This window comes from Rana temporaria, chromosome 12, assembly GCF_905171775.1.
Source record: "Rana temporaria chromosome 12, aRanTem1.1, whole genome shotgun sequence".
NCBI classification, from domain to species: Eukaryota; Metazoa; Chordata; class Amphibia; order Anura; family Ranidae; genus Rana; species Rana temporaria.
The window spans coordinates 59,991,725-60,016,447 of NC_053500.1; the positions used below are offsets into that span (position 1 = coordinate 59,991,725).

General features: G+C 46.5%; 1 protein-coding gene and 1 pseudogene across 1 annotated transcript; both read left to right on the forward strand.

Annotated features, from left to right (window-relative positions):
* The first annotated feature begins 1,317 nt into the window (after positions 1–1,317).
* Positions 1,318–24,416, forward strand: LOC120918343. The gene is made up of 8 exons (XM_040329883.1): positions 1,318–1,387; positions 3,761–3,877; positions 4,847–4,927; positions 12,291–12,358; positions 18,272–18,343; positions 18,473–18,550; positions 21,675–22,045; positions 24,227–24,416. Exons 1-8 carry the CDS (start codon positions 1,318–1,320, stop codon positions 24,414–24,416), a joined length of 1,047 nt encoding a protein of 348 aa, XP_040185817.1.
* Positions 8,636–8,754, forward strand: LOC120919644 (annotated as a pseudogene).
* Positions 24,417–24,723: the final 307 nt, after the last annotated feature.

Sequence of the window (24,723 nt, forward strand, 5' to 3'; positions counted from 1 at the left end):
TTTATGAATCCAGGCCATTTCTGACCTGGAAATGTTCCTCACCAGGTCACTTCCTCTCCAGTGAGCAATAAATTTGTCAATACCCAAGAAAACCGTGTTACTTGGATCCTTATTGTGGCAAAACAAATAATGTTTAGACACAAAGTGCTCTGTGAAGCCACTCCGTATATTTGCAATGTGCTCGTTTAATCTTATGTGGAGGGGGCGCTTGGTCCTGCCCACATATTGGAGACCACACGGGCACATTAACAAGTAGATGACGCCCACTGTACACATTGTACATGTAATAAATGGCTTTATCTTGAACCTTTTCTGGGTACAACTGGAGCTGAATTCCGTGGTTCTTTTAGTAGTTCGCCCGTTCAGACCACAGCTCTGGCACCTACCACACTTAAAAAACCCTGTCAGGCCTGATGAAAACATTGAGGGAATCCTAGGGAAGTCCTGTACATTAGGAGCCAATTTGTCTCTCAAAGACGGAAGTCCTCTAAACACCACCTGAGGCCTTTCAGGTAATAATTTATTCAGGACACTGTCACTTTTTAGAATGTGCCAGTATTTTTAAAAAATATGTTTGACACTTCTATGTTGGCATGAAAAATCAGTGACAAATGGGCATTTAAATCTAGCGGAGTCACTCCGAGGTTTATCCTCCAGTAATGTAGCTCTGTCTAGATTTGCCACTTGATCCAACGTGTTGGACAGGGCTTCACTGCAATACCCCTTAGATATAAATCTTTCTGTTAAAACACTGGCCTGTTCAGAAAAGGAAGTTTTAAACGGAGGTATTGACTTTTTGGAACAGAGTCTAACCAAGGAGAATAATGACAGCTGTCTTTGGATATATAAGAGTTCCTATCCGTCGACTTAAAATGTGTAGTAGTTACAAAACAACCTTCTTCGACTGAAATTAACAAATCCAAAGAGCTGATCTGTGTCTGACTGGCCTCATATGTAAAAAAAATCCCACGTTCATTGTTGTTTAATGAGTCAATGAATAGAGCCAGATCATCTTCAGGACCTTCCCGGAGGAGGATGTCGTTGATGTATCTAGCCCACAGCAAAATCTGGGACCTAGATTAAACACGGACGACATCCTCCTCCCAAAGGGCCATGAATAGGTTCGCGAGGCTGGGAGCGTATTTCGCTCCCATAGCCACCCCGCGGCTCTGTTGGTAAAACTTGCCATTGTGCCAGAAAAAGTTATGTGTGGCTGCGAACTCTGGCAGTTCCATTATGAAGGCAATTTGCATGGTGTCAAGACCACTATCTTTGATCAAATAGTTGGACACCGCATGTAGACCAAGCTTGTGGGGTATGACGGTGTATAATGAAGTGACATTTGCTGCCACCAACCAAATCCCCGAGGAAGGTGTTAACCTGGAAAGTATATTAATTACATCCTTAGTATCTTTAATATAAGATGGCATTTTTCTAACAAGGGGTTGGAGAAAAAAGTCAATGTACTTACCCACCCGGGACGTGACTGAATCTATCCCACTTAGGATGGGACGTCCCGGGGGGCAAGTCGGATGTTTGTGTACTTTCGGCAAGTAATATATTATAGGCGTTCTTGGGGCCTTTGGGATTAGGAATGCTTTCTCTTTATCATTAAGAATTTTATTGTGAAAACCCCTATTCACAATCTGAACCAAAGCCTTTTTATACTTAGCCCCAGGATCTAGTCTAAGAGGAACATAAGTATCCACATCCCCAAGAATTCTTTTCATTTCTTGCATATACTTTCCTTTGTCAAGAACTACGATCCCCCCACCCTTATCCGCAGGGCGGATCACTAGATCTCTATTCTTGCACAGAGATTCAATACCCTCCTCAATTTGTAATTTACACCGGACCTGTTTGATTTTGAGGTCATCAAGATCTTTGAGGGCCAAGTCTTTAAATACTCTAAGTGCTGCCGGTAGGTGACCAGGAGGGTTAAAAACCGAAGCATTGGCCAAACCTGAGTGGACAATACGTGAGGAGGAGGTTCCAGAGGGGTTAAAGGGGTTGGATGCAAAATGGCGTTGAATACTCAACTTACGAACATATTTATGTACATCCATATACGTTTTAAATTTATTGAAGTTAGTAGGAGGGACATATTTCAGTCCTTTGTCCAAAACGGCCAGTTCGGACTGACTCAAAGTGTGGGAGCTTAAGTTGAAAATGCCTTCCCCCACTACGTTTTTTGTCTTTTTGGACTTCCCATTTCTCCCCCCTCTAACTCCTCTTTTCGTTCGGCCGCTCTTTTGGTGCCTTGGCTCCCCTGGGGAAAACCCCACTGGGGGTTACTAAACCCATTTGATTGGGTAAAGCCATCACCAAACTCATACGATCCAATGTTAGTAGAACTATTGGGTCTAAGGGTTGGGCCATATGCTCCTCCCTCTTGATTAGACCATTCACCCAAAGGTAGGAAACTGTTCTGTGTCAGCACATTGAACTCAGGTTCGAGGGGTTGCCTGCATAATGGACAATCTCCTGAATTCCAAAGGACGGAGGTGGACCATAATGCTGTCCCCTAAAGGGCTGTAGACCCTGTTGGCTCCCAAAATGATTTTGGTGTCCCGTACTTAGATTATAACCATAAGATGGAGGGGGCGGAAGTCTCCCCCGTGAACTGGAAGGGCCTGGTTGGGGTTGGCTCCAACCTTAAGATTGAAAGCCATTTTGTGGGATAAAATGTCCACGTTGACTTGAATTATTTTTACCCCTATTAGGGGAGGTGGAACTGGGAATTTTTTTCCCTTACCATATCCTTTCGGGGTACCCCCTGTGGCTGCACGATTCTGACCTCCCCTATTTAAAGGGACTGGAGGTGGGTATACATAGTTGGTATTAGCCTGTAGAATATTAGGCTGTGATGTCACTTCCATCTGGGGATTAGCTAGGGCCTTAGCTTCTGCAAGCAGTTTCTTTTGCCACTGGGAAAATTTGTGTTCCGCCTATCACAGGACAGTCTGAAAAGAAGGCGCGGCTTTTAAATCATGGACGCTCGCAGCACGGAGACTGTCATCGGTTGTCAGAATCAACAAAACTTGAGTGATGGCACAGTGGGGGGCAAGTGATGGCACAGTGGGGGGCAAGTGATGGCACGGCACAGTGAGGCATGTAATGTAATGGCACAGTGAGGCATGTAATATAATGGCACAGTGAGATTTGAAAAAAGGCTGTTTCTGTCAGCGGTTCTGGCTACCCTCAGCTTCCAGAAAGACTAGTAGGAAGGGGGTAGTCTTGTATGGCGAGTATACCCCAAAACCAATTTTTTTTCTGGAAAATTAGGGGGTCGTCTTATACGCCCAGTCTTTTATACGCCGGCAAATACGGTACATTGACTTCTATGGGGTAAACGCGCTTTGATGGTGTGTGCTTTGGATTACAAGTATAGATTATGCATGTAATCCAAGGTTCCACTGTAAATGCAAAAAGACATTTTAGAAATATTGCTTGCATTTACCACTTGTATCTGTAGTGACGTTGCCTTTAATAACTAAACCCCTGGCTCATGTTTGGAAATCTCACATTTTCTGAGGTGCGTGTAGACTTTTTGGATCCACTGTGTGGGAAATTGCGTATGTGTGTATATGTAATATATGTTTTATATATATATATATATATATATATATATTGTGTGTATATATGTGTGTGTGGTGGAACAAAAGCAAGATTGTGTTCATGGTTTGGGTTTGTTTGCCATTTTGTTATTTCTGGTCTTGTGTTGAAATTAGAAGTTCTTTCCTTCTTGTTCCCCCCACAGATATTGCTAAAGAAGCACTACGATGGCAGGCAGTCCAACGCTGCCAAAAGGGGGATTATGAGGCTTGTCCGCAACTGGCTGTGGCAAAGATTTCAGCACTGACCAATAGTGCTGCAGGTTCAGCACAGTTGGTCGGATCTTAAAAGGCGCAGGGAGTATTTTCTGCGCACAGTATGCGTCAATCTCTGGTAAGTCAATATACTTGTTTGCAAATGATCTTTGTGAGGAAGTCTGGTGTAGTAATTTTGCGGGTGAATTTGTGTTGTGGATTTGGAGTATTTGTGTTTACCCTGGGTGTGCCGTTGCAGATTTTCTTTTTCTCTTGTCCTAGCCACAGCCGGTCGAAGATGGCCTCAGGTCATCTTGACCATTTCCCCCCGAGGGCAGGACTGCCTGCCTCAAATATGTGGCTGCAGGGGCACCTGGTCACCAGCCCCTGCAAATTATTCACGGTAAGCACTATTTGATCAGTCTGGTGTTTTGATCTATATCTCTCTATCTTGATGTATTATCAAAATATCTCATCTCTTCTTTTTGTAAAGAACAGAGATCGAGACCATTAGGTGGCAAATTCACCTAATCATTGTACGTTGCTTGCACTTGATTGTGTTTGTATGTAGGGTTTAGGTGTTAGGGAGGTATTTGGCATGCATTCTCAGCCTTGATCAGGATGGGCTTTGGCATGAGTGGTGGCCAAAGATTTGCATGTTTGTTTTTTGGCCAATAACACTCATTTGCAGGGTGTTTGCTGGGTTTTCACCCCGACAAATACCCTGCAATGCACTGAGCTCTGCACAGTGCATTCTGTGCTTGTTGGAACCAGGTACACCTTTAGAGGCACACAAACATTACAAGAGACAGAGGGTTAGCATGATCCAGCAACTTTTATTTTGACATAGTGAACAAGCATGTAGAAATGCACACAGGCGCAAGGAGAGCCAGCAGATGTTCCAAAAAGTGGAGTTTTGTTTTTTTAGGAGGCTCAAGCATTTTCCAGTCCTGATTAGTCAAACATTTGTCTTAAGGGGAGAGTAAAGTAGAAACTTGCAACTGGTTTAAAATGTGTTTTTGTTTTGCTTTATGTAGCTGGTGATTCTGCTGAAGAGGTGGAGGGGGCTGAGGTGGAAGAGGGGTCAGAGCTGGAGTCAGCCTCTCCAGAGGAATCTAGTAAGTTGGAATGTTAATTTCTCTTATCGTCCATGGACGGACACAGCTCCTTAAATCTTGACAAGTGGGTTATGTTCCCTGTTTACAGGAGAGGACTAGGCAGAAACCTGTTAAATAATTAAATACATGTTACATTAACAGAGTTGAAAAGCCCCGCCCAGGGGGCGGTCCCTCCAGACATAACCCTCCTCCCTGCAGCATGCAGCCTCAGTTTCGTTCTATCTAGCAAGGAGAAGGACGTATGGCTCCCTTTGGGCCCAGCGCCCTGAGGAGAAATTTCATTTTATTTTACGTTTCCTTGAATCTTCTTTCAACTGTCGGCTGAGAGACAGGCTGGATAATATAGATCCTTGTAGTCTACTCACTAGCAAGTGGGCACACCTTTGCAAAGAGGCTGGGTCTGCCACGCCATACCCCATGATTCCTGGGGTGGCCAGTGAGCTTTGCTCCGAGGTCCACATATGACTAGGCTGTTGTCTCACTCAGTGGACCGGGCCGACAGCTACCTCCATTGCGGTTGTAGTTTTGTCAGGAATGCGTCAGCGAGTCCTCACTCGGATAAGTAAGTACAGTCCCTCCAGCTTCGGTGGGTTGGTACGGCTGGGGTTTGGGGGTCCTCTTCTCCTCCCTTCCGTGCTCCTTTCCCTTTGCTGCATTGCTAACATTGCCGCTGTCAGGGGGGGCCTTCCTGAGGTGACTGTTATCTGGCCTGCATTTTTTCTTTTTTGTATGGGGCTTTCTTGTAAGGGGTTTTTCACTGTTAAAAAGCCCTAGGAGGCTTTTCCTGTTTAAATGTGCCATTTGGCCGGCGCTGGCACAATTTTTTGGGAGGTTTTCAATTACATTAAACTCCCATTGGTGGCCATTTTGTTGTAGCCGTGCTATGGAACAGCTTACATTGCGGTCAGCCATTTTCCTGTGGCCGCGTTCTGAATGCTCGGCAGCCATCTTTGAGTAGACCTGAACCCTCGTGCTGTATCCTACGGTGCACACAGGTCCCTGCAGATGCTGCACAGTTACCTCCAGGTTCTTTTCCTCTCACACGGCGTGTGCTGAGAGCGGACGGCAGCGCTGGGCAGTCTCCTCCTGAGGTGAGTCCCCCTGGATACCCCTGGTCAGCGCAGCAAGTGGGTGAGATGCCCTGAATAGGGCTCTAGGAGCTGCTGTTTATTTGTAAGGACAGGTGTGCATACACCTACATCTTATACATACACACGATGTAAATATTATTAATATTATGAGTCAGTATCTGGGTCCTTTCCCAACATACTGGTGGTGGCAGCAGGTGTTGGCACCTGGGATTCTCAGAGGTTTTATTGTTAGTCCTGGACACGTTTGTGCCAGGGTGTGGGTGGACTGCGGATGGGCAGTAAGAGTGCCCCCTTCCCCCGTTATCCCCTGGGGAATGCTCTGTTATGGAGCCATAGACCAGGTACCTGGGTAGTAAAAAAAAGCAGGATACGGCATTTATGGGTGCGCTTCTCACTGCTGCAAGGGACTCTCTCTTAAGCTGGATAGTGCAGCTGGGTTTCCGCCAAGGGCTCTGTCTTTTTTGGATCACACAAATGTTTTTTTTCCTTCTGTGCCCTTTTGATTTCTAAGATGCAGAATGAGAAAAGCTTTTGTAGACCCTCAGTGCCCCTTTGAGGAGAGCCTTTTCAAAAGGTGGGCTTCTTCTCCGGTGATGGACCCTCTGGGTGTCATGTATAGGTGACCACTCTTCCTATTGCGGGAACCCCTGCTTGTATGGATCTGACTGATAGAAGATCCGAAGTACTGACCCGTTCCATGTTTACCATGCTGGGGTCTGACTTGCGGCCTTTTGTAGCCACTACTCTGGGGTCTCAGTCACTCATAAAGTGAGCATTTTGCACCAGACAGTGGAGGAGCACCGACTCTCTCCCGAAGTTATTAGGCTAGCGGACCAGCTGGTCCAGGGCCTTGTATAGCTCTGTGATGCTTCATTCTTGTTATCCAGGGCTTCTGTTTCAGAGATGGTTTTTTCACACGGTGGTGTAGTGGTAACTCCATTACTTGGCAGCAAGAGTCATTGGTTCGAATCCGGACACTGACACCAATCTGCTGGAGCTTGCATTGTCGCTCCCTGTGTCTGCGTGGGTTTCCTCCGAGTGTTCCAGTTTTCTCCAAAGACGTGTGCATACACCTACATATGGTACATACACTAACGGAATGACCCGCGACAAACAAACTTTGGAAGGATGAGGGGTACTCCTGTGCCAGCATCACTAATAACTCTTGTGTCTAGGGTCACCCTGTGTCCCTTTTGGGCATAGGGTGACTGAGAAATATTAATTAGAAATTACATGACAGGGGACATTACTGATGGCTCATATTACAGGATCTTGAGATATTGCAAAGTGTTGGTTTATTCTGACCCTAACGGTCAAAAGAATGACTCTTTCAATGCTTAGTCCAGGCTATTGAGTTGTTAAATGAGGCTGGCTCCTGAAAGACCTTTCATTGTGTGATAACACTGTTTAAAGCCTATTGATGATCAGGTGTGAATACCTTTCTGTCGGAGACAGACCGTCTGTCTAAAGATGTGGATTTAGGGGAACTCATTGTGTGATGGTGTTTTGTTTGAATTCTATTGATAAAAAAATGTGATTGAAGCCCCCCATGGTGTGATGTGTGGGTGGACAGTTCTTTGTCCCTGTGATTACTGAAACATGCCTTGTAACTGTATATAAGAAAGTTACCATTAAAAGTGTTCATACATTTTGAAGCAGAGAATAGAGCCGTCGGTCTCATTTTCTGGGGAATTGATATGGATCGTGTCTGCTGGTTTGTCGGTGTGTCGGATAAGCTGTTGTGGGTTGATGGAAGGTCGTAAACGGTGGTGACCGTTACATACACACTATGTGTATGTATTATTAAAGGGCAACCCTCTGCAGGGAATGCATTCTTTCGGTGGTAGCTGCGCTCCACCCGGGGGTCGTTCTGGCGTCCTCGGACATCAGGGACGCATACATGCATGTCCAGTTTTGTACAGGTCAGAGGTTTCTGTGCTTCGTGATGGGGGAGGGCCTCTGTCAGTCTGTTGCCCTTCCTTTTGATCTGGCGTCGGCACCAAGGGTTTTCACCTAGGAGCTTGCACTTATCCTAACTTTGTGGGACAGCGAGGCTTGGCCTCGTGGGCTACTTTGACGACTTTCTTCTGAGAGCAGCTTCTGTCTCAGACCTAGTGGATGTGTTTTATAGCCATTCAGACCCTCCAAAGATTCGGGTGGGTGTTAAACTTTTGGAGTTGGTCCTGGTCCCTACTCAGCGTTGGAGTATCTAGGGTTGATCCGGACGACTCGGTGGCGAAGGTTCTTCTTCCCCTGGAGAAATTGCAGACTCTTCAGTCTGTGGTGAAGGTATTGGCATCACGTAATCGGTCTTCTCTTTGGGTGCATGCAGGTCCGGGGCCTGCGGGGTAGCCTCCTTCGAGGCAGTACTGTATGCCCAGTTCCACGCTCGGGTTTTCCGGGGGAATACTGTCCAGGTGGTAAAGATCTCTTGTCTCTGAAATCAGATTCTGGTGCGCCACCTAGTCAGTCTGAGTTGGTGACGGAGATCCCTGACTCTTCGGTCCGGGAAGTTGTTTCTTCCTTCCAGTGGTCGGTGTTTACGACGGACGCCAACCTCACTGGTTTTGGGGGCACCTGGGGGTCCAGTCGGCCCTGAGTCGCTGGACTTGCGTGGGCCTATGGTCACACCTCCCTGAATGCGCCCGCTCTCGTCTGATCTCTGTAGCTACCCAGGGTCGGGCCTGGTTAGTACCTGGGTGGGAGACCGCCTGGGAATACCAGGTGCTGTGGACCCTGTCTACCGTTCATTGTCCTAATATTTTGGGGCGATCAGGCTATGCTTCCCCTCGTGGTCGAGGAGGTTGCAAGGTCGTCCGATCTGGATTCAGCCGGACAACACCACGGCCGTGGCTTCGGTCTACCATCAGGTATATCGGCAGGCGGACTACTGGAGTCGCCGGAAGCTGGACCAGGGCGATTGGTCTTTGTGCTTGGGGGTGTTTCAGCTCCCTTTCAGAAGGTGAGTCTCACAGGGCATGAATCTCCTGGCCGCTCGTCTCCACTGCAAGGGTGTCAAAGTTAGTGGCCAGGTCTAGTGATCTTGTACAGAGACGTCGGTCGCGCTGGTGGCCCTGTGGGGTCTGTATCGGCAGCCTTATGCCGTTCCTCCATCGTAGTTGCTTCCTCAGCTGCTCCACAGAGTGGAGGCTGAGGGGATCCCGATGATTCAGATTGACCTCGGCGTCCTTGGTACGCTGATATCGGGCGCCTGGTAGCTGAGGTACCCTGGCGGTTGCCAGGGCGGGAGGTCCCATACTTCCTCCTGTTGTACAGTCACTGACTTGCTCAACATGGCTATTTGAAGCCAGACTTTAAGAGACCGGGGTTTGTCAGACTCGGTCATCTTGACCATGCTAAGGGCATGGTTGCCTTCTTCCGGAGGATCTACCGTTGCACCTTGAAGGCCTACATCTCTTGGTGCGAAGAGATGGAGTGACGTTCACGGACATACTCGGTGTCCAGAGTCCTGCTGTTTTTACAGCTTGGAGTGGATCTAAACATTGCTTAACCACTTGAGATCTGCGCTATAGACAAAAGACGTCCACAGCGCGGCTCTCAAGTGCCGAGTGGACATCTTTGGACGTCTTTCTGTGCATTACCTGCGCGCGCCACTGGGGGGTAAACACTGTGCCGGCGCATCGCTGGGGAGCCGATGCGTGTATCTGGCGGCCGCGATGTCCGCCGGGTACACGCGATCGGCGGTGACAGCAGGGACGTGGAGCTCTGTGTGTAAACACAGAGCTCCACATCCTGTCAGGGAGAGAGGAGACCGATCTGTGTCTCTTGTACATAGGGACACAGCATCGGTCACCTCCCCCAGTCAGTCCCCTCCCCCCACACAGTAAGAACACACCCAGGGAATACATTTAACCCCTTCCTCACCCCCTAGTGTTAACCCCTTCCCTGTCAGTCACATTTATACAGTAGTTTGTGCATTTTTATAGCACTGATCTCTGTATAAATTTGAATGGTCCTAAATTTGTGTTTGATATGTCCGTCGCAATATCGCAGGCCTGGCAAAAAAAAAAAAAATCGCAGATCGCGCCATTACTAGTAAAAAAAAAAAAAAATCCTAAATCTATCCCCTATTTTGTAGGCGCTATAACTTTTGCGCAAACCGATCAAATTTGTTTATTGCGATTTTTTTTTTTTTTTTAACAAAAATATGTAGAATACGTATCTTCCTAAACTGATTGTTATAATATCCCAATTTAAAAAAAAAAAAAAGTAAAAAATATTGTTTTTTTTTTTTCCAAATTTTCTGTCTTTTTTTTGTTTATAGCGCAAAAAAAAAAAATCGCAGAGATGATCAAATACCACCAAAAGAAAGCTCTATTTGTGGGAAAAAAATTATAAAAATATAATTTGGGTACAGTGTTGTATGACCGCGCAATTGTCATTCAAAATGCGTCAGCGCTGAAAGCTGAAAATTGGTCTGGACACGAAGGGGGTTTAAGTGCCCAGTAATGAAGTGGTTAAAGCACCGTTTGGGACAGATTTCAGCCGTGGCTGGGTTCTTTCAGTGGCTTTTTGCGGCCCGTTCCCTGGTTGGGTACCTTTTTGTGCAGGGGGTTTGTCATATACTTTCCCCTCTTGGCCCACCTCTTCCCCCATGAGTTTTGCTCATGGGGGAAGAGGTTCTCTCAGTTCTTCAGGAACCTTCCTTTTGAAAATATCAGATTTTTCTCTTGACGCGATCTCAGAAGGTGGCCACTTTAGTGGCCTTTACCTCTGTTAGAAGGGTTTCTAAGTTGTCAGTCTTGTCTTGCAAGCCGCCATGCTTGATCTTCCATAAGGATTAGGTGGTGGTGCGCCCGCCCCTTCTTCCGTTCAGGTGGCACATCCTAAGGAGGTTGCGCTACATACTTTAGACGTGGTACGCGCCTTGTGGGTGTACCTGCCTGCTACGGCTCCGTTTTGGGGTGAAGTTACAATTGGTTTTACTGATGCTGTTCCCACCCCTCGTTTTTTTGACACTGCTCGGGGATGTCCAACTTTTCAAGATTTAAGGAGCTGTGTCCGTCCATGGACAATAAGAGAAAATAGGATTTTTTGTACTCACTGTAAAATCCTTTTCTCTTCCATTCATGGACGGACACAGCAGCCTTTGACCTTAGGGTTATATCCGCTTCCTTCCAGGAGAGTTGGGCAGAAAAAAAGCACTTTAAGTGTTAACACTTTCCTCAGTGCAGCTCCTCCCAGGGGGCGTGGTTCCCCAGGTATAACCCACACCCTGCTCTAGCAGCCCCAGTTTTTCTCTGCCCAACGACAGGAGAGGACAGGCACTCTGGATTCCTGTACTCTGGAGATTTTTTTCTTGCGAATTATTATTTTTTTTTTTTTTTCCCGCTTTTTCTTTTTTTGTTCCTGCATTTTTGGATCCTGTGATTCTTCTATCAACAGCCGACTGGGTGACAGGCTGGGTCTTGACTCTTGTAGTCCCCCATGTTCGGCCATCGAGTGTGTGCCGGAGCTCAGCTCTGGGTCATCTACGACAGGCCCCATTGCTCCAGGGGCGGCTGGGGAACGTCATGTTCTAGGGCACACATATGATGGTCTCTATGGCCTTGTCACAGTGTCTGGCCGACAGCCATGCCGTTAGCGGACGTTGGTTCTGTCTGGGATACCTCCAGCCGGTGGTCGCCGGATGGGTAAGTAGTGGCCCCTTGCTCAGGTAAGGTGGTATGGCTGGAATTTTCCCCTGGGAGGTCGACTGAGGGGTTTCCCTGCTTTCCTCTCTCCCTTACTTCCTCTCCCTCCTTCTCCCTTGGGGTAGCAGCTTTGAGGGGGGGCCTTCTGGGGTCTCTTTATTGCCACCGGGGCCTGTGTGTATAGCGGGGGCTGTGTTTTTACATACAGGTTCTGTGTGTACTGGGTGCTGTGTCACTGTGGGTATTTTTTTTTTTGAAAATTCTTTTTATTAGGTTTTTGCACACAAAAACAACACATACAGGCGGGCAACATACCCACCACAAAAGCGGCCGCGCAGGGCCGAAAACACATTTACATAGGGAAAACACAGTTCCCTGAGCACACCCTCCCCCCCCCCCCGACCAACACCCTCCCCCACAACCCTTGCATACAGGAGTTTTGTGTATATTTGATCTAACAACCTTGAAATGAGAAATCTTGCATAGTTGCAATCACATAATACTGTAGTCAATTGACCTAAAGGTCTAACCCACCGTTACCGGACTGTCTAGCCATGCCTGCCAAACCTTTGTAAACTTTTTCCCACAACCTCTTGATCTGTATGTGGCCCTGTACAGGTGAATTACTGAGTTTACTAGTCCCTTCCAGTACTCTAGCGTGGGAGCAGCAGACTTTTTCCATCTCAGTAAGATAGCTTTCCTGCCATAGAAAAGCCCTATATTTATCAAGGTGCGATGGGCCAAGGAGGGAGCAACCTCCTCGACCAATCCCAGGAGACAGACTCTAGCCGTCAAGGGGACCGGTATGCTGAGAACCTCTGACAAACACTCCACCACCCCTGTCCAGAAAGTTTTTATGAGGGGGCATGTCCAGAAAATGTGTTCCGAATCCGCTGGAGAGAATACACACCTCCAGCATTGACTGCTAGTCGATGGGTATACTCGGGATAACCTAGCAGGAGTATAATAAATACGGTGTAGAAACTTAAAGTGAATTAAGCGATCCCTAGCTGAGACTAAATGTTTGAAGGGATGATCCCACATATCCTCCCAGTCTTCGCCTTGAATGTCTGGAACTTCCCTCTCCCAACGCTCTCTACATCTGGTGACTCCTATGGGCGTCTTCGTGAACAATGCTTTGTATACTGTGGACAAAGTTTTGGGCAGTTCTTCATTTCCCAAGAGACTCTAGTGTCGAGGGCAGAGATTCCACCCTGCGATCTCCGAACTGCGCCTGAAAGGCATGGCGCAGTTGTAGGTATCTGAAGAAGAAAGAATTCGGGAGACCATGCCTATCTTTCAACTGGTCAAAGGTAATGAGCTCGCCCTCTCTGGTGATATGCTCTAGCAACTTAACTCCCCCACAAGCCCAAATCATCGGGTCCGGGAGGGAGCAAAAGTCCGATAAATTGGGGTTTAGCCATAGAGGAGCCGAGGGGGACACACCCGAATAGGAGGGCGACATCAGGACCGTGGCAGTCTCCCACGCTCTGATAGTCGCCTTCATGGAAGTGGTGATAGGTAGGGAGGATTTCGGGCCCCTATAGAGGGCCAACCGTAAGCTTTCATACGAACCTAATAGTGCGGCCTCCAGTACAGTGGCCGTGTCTCCCTCATCCGCCAGCAGCCACCTCCTGGCGAACACCATCTGGCCAGCCAGATAGTATTTCTGCCAGTCAGGAAGCGCCAGCCCTCCTTGTCCCCATGGTTCCTGTAGAACCCTGATGCTAATCCTGGGTGCCCGGGGTGACCAAATGAAAGCCCCAATTAAACCATTCAGCTTGGTGAAAAAAGATTTTGGTATCCAAATTGGAGAGTGTCGCAGGAAATAAAGAAGTACTGGTAAAAACTTCATTTTAAGTAAACTGACTCTACCTACCAATCAGAGAGGCAGCTTTTTCCAGGCCTGTATTTTCTGTTTCAGGGACTCCACTGCCGGGAGGAGATTCATATAATCATATATATTGGCGGTAACCTTCACCCCCAAGTAGGTGAGGGAGGAGACCCAGATCAGCGGCAATGTGTCATCCCTTCGCGACTGGGCCTCCGGGCCCAGAGGGAGGATAGACGACTTGCCCCAGTTCACTCGTAACCCCGAAAAAGATGCAAATCTGTCCAGGATCCGCAAGGCCGCCTTAAGCGACGACCCCGGGTCTCGGAGAAACAGGAGCAAGTCGTCTGCATAAAGCGCAACAGATTCCATGATGGAGCCAACCCTAATTCCTCCCACCTCATCCGAACGCCTGAGGGCCCTGGCGATGGGTTCCATCATTAAGGCAAAAAGGAACGGGGAGAGGGGACACCCCTGCCTCGTGCCCCTGCCTATTGTGAAGAAGGAGGATACCCTGAACCCCAATCGGACAGCCGTCCGTGGGTCAGCGTATAAAAGTCGAATCCATTGGCGGAAGCCTGGGCCGAAACCCATTCCCTCCAATACCGCATGCATGTAGTGCCAATCAACCGAATCGAATGCTTTTTCGATGTCAATGGAAACAATCACTTTGGCTAAACAGTCAGAATTATCCAGTTGGATATGCGTGAACAGCCTCCTTAAATTTGTGTCCGTTGACATGCCTGGCATGAAACCCGTTTGATCAATATCTACTATGGACGCTATAACTTTTCTCGAGGCCAATACCTTGGTTAAAAATTTTAAATCCGTATTTAAAAGCGCTATGGGGCGATAGGAGGAACAAGCTAGTGGATCCTTACCGGGTTTCAGGAGGAGCACCATGTAGGCCTCTTTCATGGAGTCCGGCAAGGCTCCCCTCTCCCAGCAGTGACTGAAAAGTTTATTAAAGGGTTACTAAAGGCAAATTTTTTATTGTTTTAAAATACAGTGTTCACAAATATGACAACTAAAAACGTGATAAATTGTGTTTAAAATGTTGCTGTACCTGTTTAATCGGACAATCATTGTCCCCTCCGTCCCTCTTTGCTTTTCTCTTCCCTGACTTCCTGCTTTTGCGGTGCGCGTTCTTGTTGTAAGCGTCACCGCCTAATGGGAACTACAGTTCCCATTAGGCTTAGCGGTTCGCGCATGCGCAGAAGCGATTTTTTATTTTACAAGTGTGGATGAGAACGAGCAAAGTTCTCATGCACACTTTAGCAGCGCTCCGCCCAAACCACCCCCAGTATACACCCCTTCACGCCCCTCTGCCTATAAACATCATGTTCTCCTCTCTCCTCCCACACATATTCCCGCCTCCTACAGCCCACTACACCTCGTCAACATGGTGAATATATTTAAAATGAAAGTATAATGAATTAATATTTTAATAGAATACAGCACCATAGCTGAAATTCAGCCACAGAGCGATGTGGTCAAGTTATTCTGGGAGAACGTCCATGGACGTCCTCCACGAATCTTTCTAATGACTGCCCTGTGTGCATTTCTGTACTAAAAAATTTGCAATACTCTTCAATACTGTTCTTTAAACTTGTGCAATAATCTGCTGTACTGTGCAATACTCTGCAATACTCCACAATACACCTCAATACTCTTCATTACTAAAAAAATACTCTGCAATACTATCTGTGGCGTAGCGGGGGGAGGGGGCAGGGGGTGCTAGGGCCCCAGGCGAAAAATTTAGGGGGGCGAAATTCCGTGCCAGTGTAGCTGCCGGGGGTCAGTGTAGGTGTCGGGGGTCAGTGTAGGTGCCAGGGGGTCAGTGTAGGTGCCGGGGGTCAGTGTAGCTCTCGGGTAGGTGTCGGGGGTCAGTGTAGGTGCCGGGGGTCAGTGTAGGTGCCAGGGGGTCAGTGTAGGTGCCGGGGGTCAGTGTAGCTGTCGGGGGTCAGTGTAGGTGCCGGGGGTCAGTGTAGGTGCCAGGGGGTCAGTGTAGGTGCTGGGGGTCAGTGTAGCTGTCGGGGGTCAGTGTAGGTGTCGGGGGTCAGTGTAGGTGTCGGGTAGGTGTCGGGGGTCAGTGTAGGTGTCGGGGGTCAGTGTAGCTGTCAGGGGTCAGTGTAGGTGTCGGGGGTCAGTGTAGGTGTCGGGGGTCAGTGTAGCTGTCGGGGGTCAGTGTAGGTGTCGGGGGTCAGTGTAGGTGTCGGGGGTCAGTGTAGGTGTCGGGGGTCAGTGTAGGTGTCGGGGGTCAGTGTAGCTGTCGGGGGTCAGTGTAGGTGTCGGGGGTCAGTGTAGGTGCCGGGGGTCAGTGTAGGTGCCAGGGGGTCAGTGTAGGTGCCGGGGGTCAGTGTAGGTGTCGGGGGTCAGTGTAGGTGTCGGGGGTCAGTGTAGGTGTCGGGGGTCAGTGTAGGTGTCGGGGGTCAGTGTAGGTGTCGGGGGTCAGTGTAGGTGTCGGGGGTCAGTGTAGCTGTCGGGGGTCATGGTAGGTACCGGGGGTCAGTGTAGGTGCCGGGGGTCAGTGTAGCTGTCGGGGGTCAGTGTAGCTGTTGGGGTTCAGTGTAGGTGTCGGGGGTCAGTGTAGGTGTCGGGGGTCAGTGTAGGTGTCAGGTAGGTGTCGGGGGTCAGTGTAGGTGTCGGGGGTCAGTGTAGCTGTCGGGGGTCAGTGTAGCTGTCGGGGGTCATGGTAGGTGCCGGGGGTCAGTGTAGCTGTCGGGGGTCAGTGTAGGTGTCGGGGGTCAGTGTAGGTGTCGGGGGTCAGTGTAGCTGTCGGGGGTCAGTGTAGCTGTTGGGGTTCAGTGTAGGTGTCGGGGGTCAGTGTAGGTGTCAGGTAGGTGTCGGGGGTCAGTGTAGGTGTCGGGTAGGTGTCGGGGGTCAGTTTAGGTGTCGGGGGTCAGTGTAGCTGTCGGGGGTCAGTGTAGCTGTCGGGGGTCAGTGTAGCTGTCGGGGGTCATGGTAGGTGCCAGGGGTCAGTGTAGCTGTCGGGTGTCAGTGTAGCTGTCGGGGGTCAGTGTAGGTGTCGGGGGTCAGTGTGGGTGTCGGGGGTCATGGTAGGTGCCAGGGGTCAGTGTAGCTGTCGGGTGTCAGTGTAGCTGTCGGGGGTCAGTGTAGGTGTCGGGGGTCAGTGTAGGCGTCGGGTAGGTGTCGGGGGTCAGTGTAGGCGTCGGGGGTCAGATAGGTCACATATGTTCAAAACATGGAAAGAGTGCAGCGCTTATGTGGTTAAAACCATGTGTGAAATAAATGTTATACCTTGAAATGTAAACAAATGATATGTGATAAATGTATTAAAATGAAAACTAATGCAGAGTCCAAAAAGAACACAACATAGTCCGTGAAGAGTTAATTCCAAAAGCAAATCCGTGAAGGGTTAACTCCCCAAAAAAGACACATTGCTTTCCAAGAAATTGAAGATAAAGTTTGGTGAATAATAAGTCCCAAAAATCTCTGGTAATACACTGGTTTATTTTGGGACTTATTATTCACCAAACTTTATCTTCACTTTCTTGGAAAGCAATGTGTCTTTTTTGGGGAGTTAACCCTTCACGGATTTGCTTTTGGAATTAACTCTTCACGGACTATGTTGTGTTATTTTTGGACTCTGCATTAGTTTTCCTTTTAATACTTTTTTCACATATCATTTGTTTACATTTCAAGGTATAACATTTATTTCAAACGTGGTTTTAAACATATAAGCGCTGCACTCTTTCCATTTTTTGAGATCTATCCTAAGTTTTTTTTTTTTTTGTAGTGAACTTAAGTGCCAGCTGCTTTCTTATACACGTTATCATCATTTTTTTATTATCTTCTTAAATTAGAGCAGCGTTTGCCTTAGGGCTTCTTTTTTTCCTATGGTCATGGTAAATTGGTTCAGGGGCAGGGGGGGGGGTCGCCAACAATCCTTGTACCAGCCCTGGTGGTCAGTGTATAGTGGTCAGTGTGTGGGTTAGTGGTCAGTGTGTAGTGGTCAGTGTGGGTTAGTGGTCAGTGTATAGTGGTCAGTGTGGGTTAGTGGTCAGTGTGTGGGTTAGTGGCCAGTGTGTGGGTTAGTGGTCAGTGTATAGTGGCCAGTGTGTGGGTTAGTGGTCAGTGTATAGTGGTCAGTGTGTGGGTTAGTGGTCAGTGTATAGTGGTCAGTGTGTGGGTTAGTGGTCAGTGTATAGTGGTCAGTGTGTGGGTTAGTGGCCAGTGTGTGGGTTAGTGGTCAGTGTATAGTGGCCAGTGTGTGGGTTAGTGGTCAGTGTATAGTGGCCAGTGTGTGGGTTAGTGGTCAGTGTATAGTGGTCAGTGTGGGTTAGTGGTCAGTATATAGTGGTCGGTGTGGGTTAGTGGTCAGTGTATAGTGGTCAGTGTATAGTGGTCAGTGTATAGTGGTCAGTGTGTGGGTTAGTGGCCAGTGTGTGGGTTAGTGGTCAGTGTGCAGTGTGTGGGTTAGTGGCCAGTGTGTGGGTTAGTGGCCAGTGTGTGGGTTAGTGGTCAGTGTGTGTGTTAGTGGCCAGTGTGTGGGTTAGTGGCCAGTGTGTGGGTTAGTGGCCAGTGTGCAGTGTGTGGGTTAGTGGCCAGTGTGTGGGTTAGTGGTCAGTGTGCAGTGTGTGGGTTAGTGGCCAGTGTGTGGGTTAGTGGCCAGTGTGCAGTGTGTGGGTTAGTGGCCAGTGTGTGGGTTAGTGGTCAGTTTTGTATATAATTATGTTTGGATTATATGTTTATCAGTATATCATTGCTTTAATAATATTTAATAATAATTACATTCATTAAACAGGAATCCCAAAATTTTAATACTACCGAACCATCTGATCTTGAAGATGAAGGATCAATCTCTTCTTGCTCTGAGGTTTGTTTTATATATATATATATAAAAAAAAATTAAAAAAAATAACTATAATCTTTAATCTTTTAGAAATATTATATTTTTATTAAGTACAGTAAAATGAATAATAATGTTTTATTACATTTTGAAAAGGACACCATTCAGAGTATTCACGAGGAGGAATCCGACGAGGAATCAGATGAGTCTTCAGCTGTTAGTGAAATTGATGAAGTAAGCATCCCAAAAATTGTTTCTGGTGAAAACTTTGATTTAGACTATGAAGGTCTGTGTGACTGATTTTTTTTAATAGGTAATAAATATTGCGATTGAATGAGGTCTGGTGGTGTTGTGGATTAGATGTTCTTATATAACACTCTCGCTCAACTCATTAGCAGTAGCCTAAATGTCTCTCTGTGAACAATGGGTTGGGGGGGGTGGTGGTGTTATCTAACAGCCCGCTGGCAATAATGTTTGCTGATAAATTAGCATACACCTTACTAGACTCTCTATTATCACATCACAGTCTGACCTGAACTATTTTGCAATGGTTTGGGGGGGACACTTGAAGCCCCCCACCCGAACATTGTTAAAGAGTTCATGTCAGACTGTGCTGTGATAATATAGAGTCAAGTAAGGTGTATGCTAATTTATCAACAAACATTCTTGCCATCGTTATGTTTGATAAGCCCCCCCCCTTGCTGACTTACATAGAACTATAGTGTTCAGTATATTTTATAGTATTGGGGTTCAGTATAGTGTAAATTATAGGGGCATAGTGTGGTGTACAGTCTATGGTGTCAGAGTTGTATACAGTTTTGGCGTTTAGTGTAGTGTATAGTTTTTAAATTATTTTGCTGTATAGAATAGTGGTTATTATATTAAAAAGATTATGTGATCACTATTGTGTGCATTACAGTTATTACAGTAGTGTACATTATAGGGATTATTCCAGTTTACAGTACAGTGGTTATTGTTGTGTATAGTATAGTGGTTAGTGTAGTCTACAGTACAGTGGTTATTAAATTGTATAGTATATGGGTTAGTGTAGTGTACAGTATAGTGGTTAGTGCAGTGTATGCTATAGGGGTTAGTGTATGGCAGGTATATACAATTGGCTTACCTCAAGCTGTTACAAAACTACAAGTCTCATCACGCCTCTGCCTCTTGGTGTCATGCTTGTGGCTATCAGAGTCTTGCAATGCCTCATGGGACTTGTAGTTCTGCAACAGCTGGAGGTCCGCTAATTGCATATCCCTGGTGTATGGTATTGAATAGGGTGCCACTGTTGTTTGCAGTAGATTTGTTTGAGTAGTGTACAGTATAGTGCTAAGCGTAGTGTACAGAATATGGGGTCACTGTCGTGTGCAGTATAAGGATTAATGTAGTGTACATTATAGTGGTTAGTGAAGTGTATATTATAGTGATTAGTGTAGTGTACATAATAGGGGGTGACTGTTGTGTGTAGTACAGTTGTTAAACTACAGTAGTGTTTGAGTAGTGTATAGTATAGGGGTTAGCAGGCCCAGATTTACTCCCTGTGCCACCCCCAAGGCCGGGTCCTTCAATGCCGCCCCCCCCCCCCCCACACACACAGGGGCCAAGTGATATAGCCGTCAAAGGTATCACGGGAGCGCGCACGCGCAATAACTAACCCATATGAGAGAGAGCTCGCATGAAGGGGGTTAGTTCTTGCGAGGAGGAGCCAAGACAGCCACCGATCCCCCATCACAGATTCCCCCCATCAAAAAGCCCCCATATAAGGTCATCCATCACAAAGCCCCCCATAAAAGATCCCCCACCACAGACTCATCTATTATTACAATGTAATATAAAATGAATAGTTCAACTCACCATAATGCAGAATGAGTGAGAGCCCTGATATCACTGTCCCCAGCCAGCGGAGTGCCTCCTTACATCTCCGGTGTCCCTGTCCCCAGCGGAGTGCCTCCTTACATCTCCGGTGTCACTGTCCCCAGCGGAGTGCCTCCTTACATCTCTGGTGTCCCTGTCCCCAGCGGAGTGCCTCCTTACATCTCCGGTGTCCCTGTCCCCAGCGGAGTGCCTCCTTACATCTCCGGTGTCACTGTCCCCAGCGGAGTGCCTCCTTACATCTCTGGTGTCACTGTCCCCAGCCAGCGGAGTGCTTCCACACACACAAACTGACCTACCTGACTCCTATATTTTCCAGCACTACTCACCTCACCCCCCCCCTCCTCCCCCTCACAAACGGCTCGATGTAGAACTTACCTCAATCCCCACCCCCCCCCCCCCCACACACACAGCTCGATGTAGAACACACCTCCCCCTCCTCCCCCCCACACACAGCTCGATGTAGAGAGGGAGGATACATTCTCCTCCTTACCTCTGCATCTTTGACCATCTCGGACATCCGGGATCTCCTCAGCGCTGGGTGCTTGTTGTCCACGCCGACCAGGAGGTCAGCTGACCTCTCGATGCTCCCATCCCCCGCCCCCCCCCCTGCACTCACACACAGACACATCGCTGTGAAATGTTACTGTAAAGAGAGGGGGGGAAAGTACTCGGCGGCGGGGGGGTTGGCAGAGAAAGCAAAAAATAGCGGCAAAATTTGCCGCCCCTTCACCACTGCCGCCCCGAGGCCTGGCCTCGGGTGGCCTTATGGGAAATCCGGCCCTGGGGGTTAGTCTACTTTACAGTATAGGGGTTAGTGTTGTGAACACTAAATGTTTTAGTGCTGACAATAGTTTTGGGTAGGGCCGGTGCATTGATTTTTGACAATTCAGGCAAATGTGTATTTTGACAACCCTCCCACCACCCCCCTGAGATGCGCGCACATACACACAATTGCAGTAATATAATGACTCAAAAATGAGGGTTTACCCTTAACCACAATTGCAGTAATATCAGGACCCATAAATGAGGCCTTCCCCGCAGACAAAATAGCAGTAATATCAGGACCCATAAATGAGGCATTACCCGCATCCACAATTGCGGTTATATCAGCACCATTAAATTAGGACTTATCGGCACCTTTAAATGCAGTAATATCAGCAGGCATAAATGATGCCTTACCCGCAACCACAATTGCGGTAATATCAGCATCATTAAATGAGGCCTTACCCGCCACTAAAAATGAAGTAATATCAGAACCCATAAATGAGGCATTACACGCACACACAATTGCGGTAATATTACAACCCATAAATTAGGCCTTACCCGCACCTATAAATGCACGTTATATGACTCTGGACGTCATATGATGATGGGCCACAATTAAAGTGGTTAATACATGTAAAGTAAAATTTAACATATTTATATATATTTAACATATTTAGTTCACATTAATGATATTAATTTTGTTTTGGGTTCCATTTAGGAATTAATTAATCTAAAAAAAAGATTGGCTAATAAATATAAACAACCTGGCGCAGAAGATCCTCCTGCATTTCCAGTCAATCCTTTAAAAAGGCATCGATCACCAGAAAGATCTGAAGAGGAACCAGCAGAGAACAGAATCGGTCATACTCACTGGTGTATATGTGAAAATTGTAGACCTATGCCGACACATGTGGAGTCCGAATGTTGTGGAAACTTGGAGGACGTGAAGCCTTTATTAGAAGAAGGACTGACATGTGTTACACATAGTGACGAATTTATAGAGCGTTGTCTCAATAAACGAATCTTAATGTACCAAATGTCCGAGCACTCCGAATCCTCGAAGAGAGAATATACAAGGGATGCAAACAGGTATATAATAAATATTATTTTGCTTTAAAATTTGTCTTAAATATTTTTTACAAACAACACTTTCACACCTTGGGCCAGATTCACGTAGCTCAGAGGAACTATAGATCCACTCGATCTCCGTGAATTAAGATCCGCTACCGCAAGTTTAGGAGGCAAGTGGCTAATTCACAAACCACTTACCTCCAAACTTGCGACGGCGGATCCTAAATCCCCCAGCGGAATTCAAATTCCGCGGCTAGGGGAGTGTCATATTTAAATCAGGCGCGTTCCCGCGCCGATTTAAATGCGCAGGCGCCGTCCGCATTTCCCGGCGTGCATTGCTCCCATTTCCCGGCGTGCATTGCTCCCATTGACGTCGCTAGGACGTCAGTGGTTGCGACGCTTACGTAAACGACGTCCGTCCGTATTCGAGAACGACTTACGCAAACGACGTTAAAAAATTTAAATTCGACGCGGGAACGCGCCTGATAAAAGAAAGGGTAAGTATATGACGGAAAACCGCTACGGAAACGACGTAAGAACACTGCGACGGGTCCGCGTACGTTCGTGAATTTGCGTAGCTCGCTGATTTACATATTATTTATCGTAAATCAGCGGGAACGCCCCCGGCGCTATTTATAAATTGAAAAAAAGATCCGACAGTGTAACACATTGTAACACTGTCGGATCTAGCCCTATCTATGCGTATCTGATTCTATGAATCAGGCGCATAGATAGGACCAGTTTACGTCAGAGATACGATGGTGTATCTGTAGATACACCGTCGTATCTCTTTGTGAATCTGGCCCCTTATCTATACTTTTTACTTTTTTTAAACCATGCGGTGGTATTGAAATATTGTTTAGCGCAAACCTGACTGTAAACTAATGCATGCTAAAATCATAGTTAAAATGGCTAAGCTGCATAACTTTTAAAAATCAGCCATCACTCATGTCCACATACATCTGTAGTGCAGCCCAAATCCAACACAGAAAATGCATTGCTCCTGCATATTAGTATGTTAGATTTAATAAGCGTCTGGTGCTCTAAATTGTTTTGATGGGCCTCACTGTGCCCATCTAACACATCTACTGTGCCCATCATTTGCCACCTCTATGCCATGACATGTCCGCTGGTTATGACGTGTAACCATTGTCCCAAAAATCCCACGCATGCGTCGAATTCATTAGACGCATGCGTGGAAGAATTGCCCTTTCCGTGTTTTTTAGAACGTTGGTGTTTTCTACGTCACCGCATTCTCTGTCCTTAGTGATTGTTGTCAGTTGTTGTGTACACACATCAGACCAAAAGCTCCCAGGAGACATGTCCGATGAAAACGGTCCGCTGAACGCTTTCATCGGACATGTCTCCTCGTGTTTACGGGGCCTTATAGGCACTTCCAATGTCAACCAGCTGCCGTTATTCTGATGGCCGGCGCTTACCAGGAGTCCGTCCATCAGAATATTCACCGGCAGCGGCAAGGATAAATAGATTCATACAATGGAAGAATCTATGTATTGTATTGGTGGAGGTGCGATAGACAGAGTGGTCCACGCTACAACACCCTCTATGGACAAACCTGCACTGGTACCCTTTCTTTAACACTAACAGTGCGGAAATCAATCGCTTTACTTAAAAAAAGGCGCCCATACCTTGTAGATTTTAAATATCCAAGTTCCACATAGAAATGCAATTGGCGTCTCTCTGTGCAAAGTCGTCTTATTTCCAAGTTACTTAAATTTATTTTAAAATTTCAATTTTTAAATTCAATTTTAATTATTTTATGCTGTATTGCTCTAACATATTTATTTAAATGTATTTTATTTTACTATCAAAAAAAAGGAAATGAGGTTGTAAACGACAACTTTTTTTTCACATTAATGCATTCTATGCATTATGCAAAAAAAAAAACATATAATGTCGTCATTTACCCACCACCACCCCTCTCCAAGCCCTGTTTGAATGATCTGACCCTTCTCAGTTCCCATGCTCGCCCACATTATCCCCCTCTAGTCTAAGACCGGTCATTGATTGACTGCATTGGTTGGATAGAAAGTAGCGCAAGAATTTACTTTCAATGTTGTTAATAGCATCTACGTATAAAATGTTATGCTTTGGGCACCTGTAGCGACGATCCCATATACAGTAAAATTACATTTTATTTATGTTGTATGTCTAATTAAAAATTTTTTTTTTTTAAAGATGCCTTCAAAGAGGGGCCTACCGTATTTATACACGGATGATTCACGGTTTTCTTGGAAAATGTAGAAGGATTCCAATCCCATCATGTGTTGTATGGGCCATTCGAGATGCCTATCCTGATTTTGAAAACCAATACACAGGGTTCAAGTGGTCTTCTGACTACAATGCCTCAGACATGGCATTTGAATAAAATTATTCTAGAAGACCTTTACTTGTTATGTTTTTGTTTGTTATTTGTTTATTATGTTTTATTTACATACTAAAAATTATTTCTATTTTTGAAAAGTTATTTAAATATATTTATTTTAAATAAATGTATAGAATGTTTTACTTAAAATGAGTCCTTTTTTTATTTTATTATCTTAATGAAACAAAAATTAAAATTAGAAACCACTGTACTAATTCTTTACATTGTTCCAACCATAAAAAATGATTAAAAATAAATTATACTAATATATTATCTATAAAAAAAAAAATAATAAAATGTATTTGTGAAT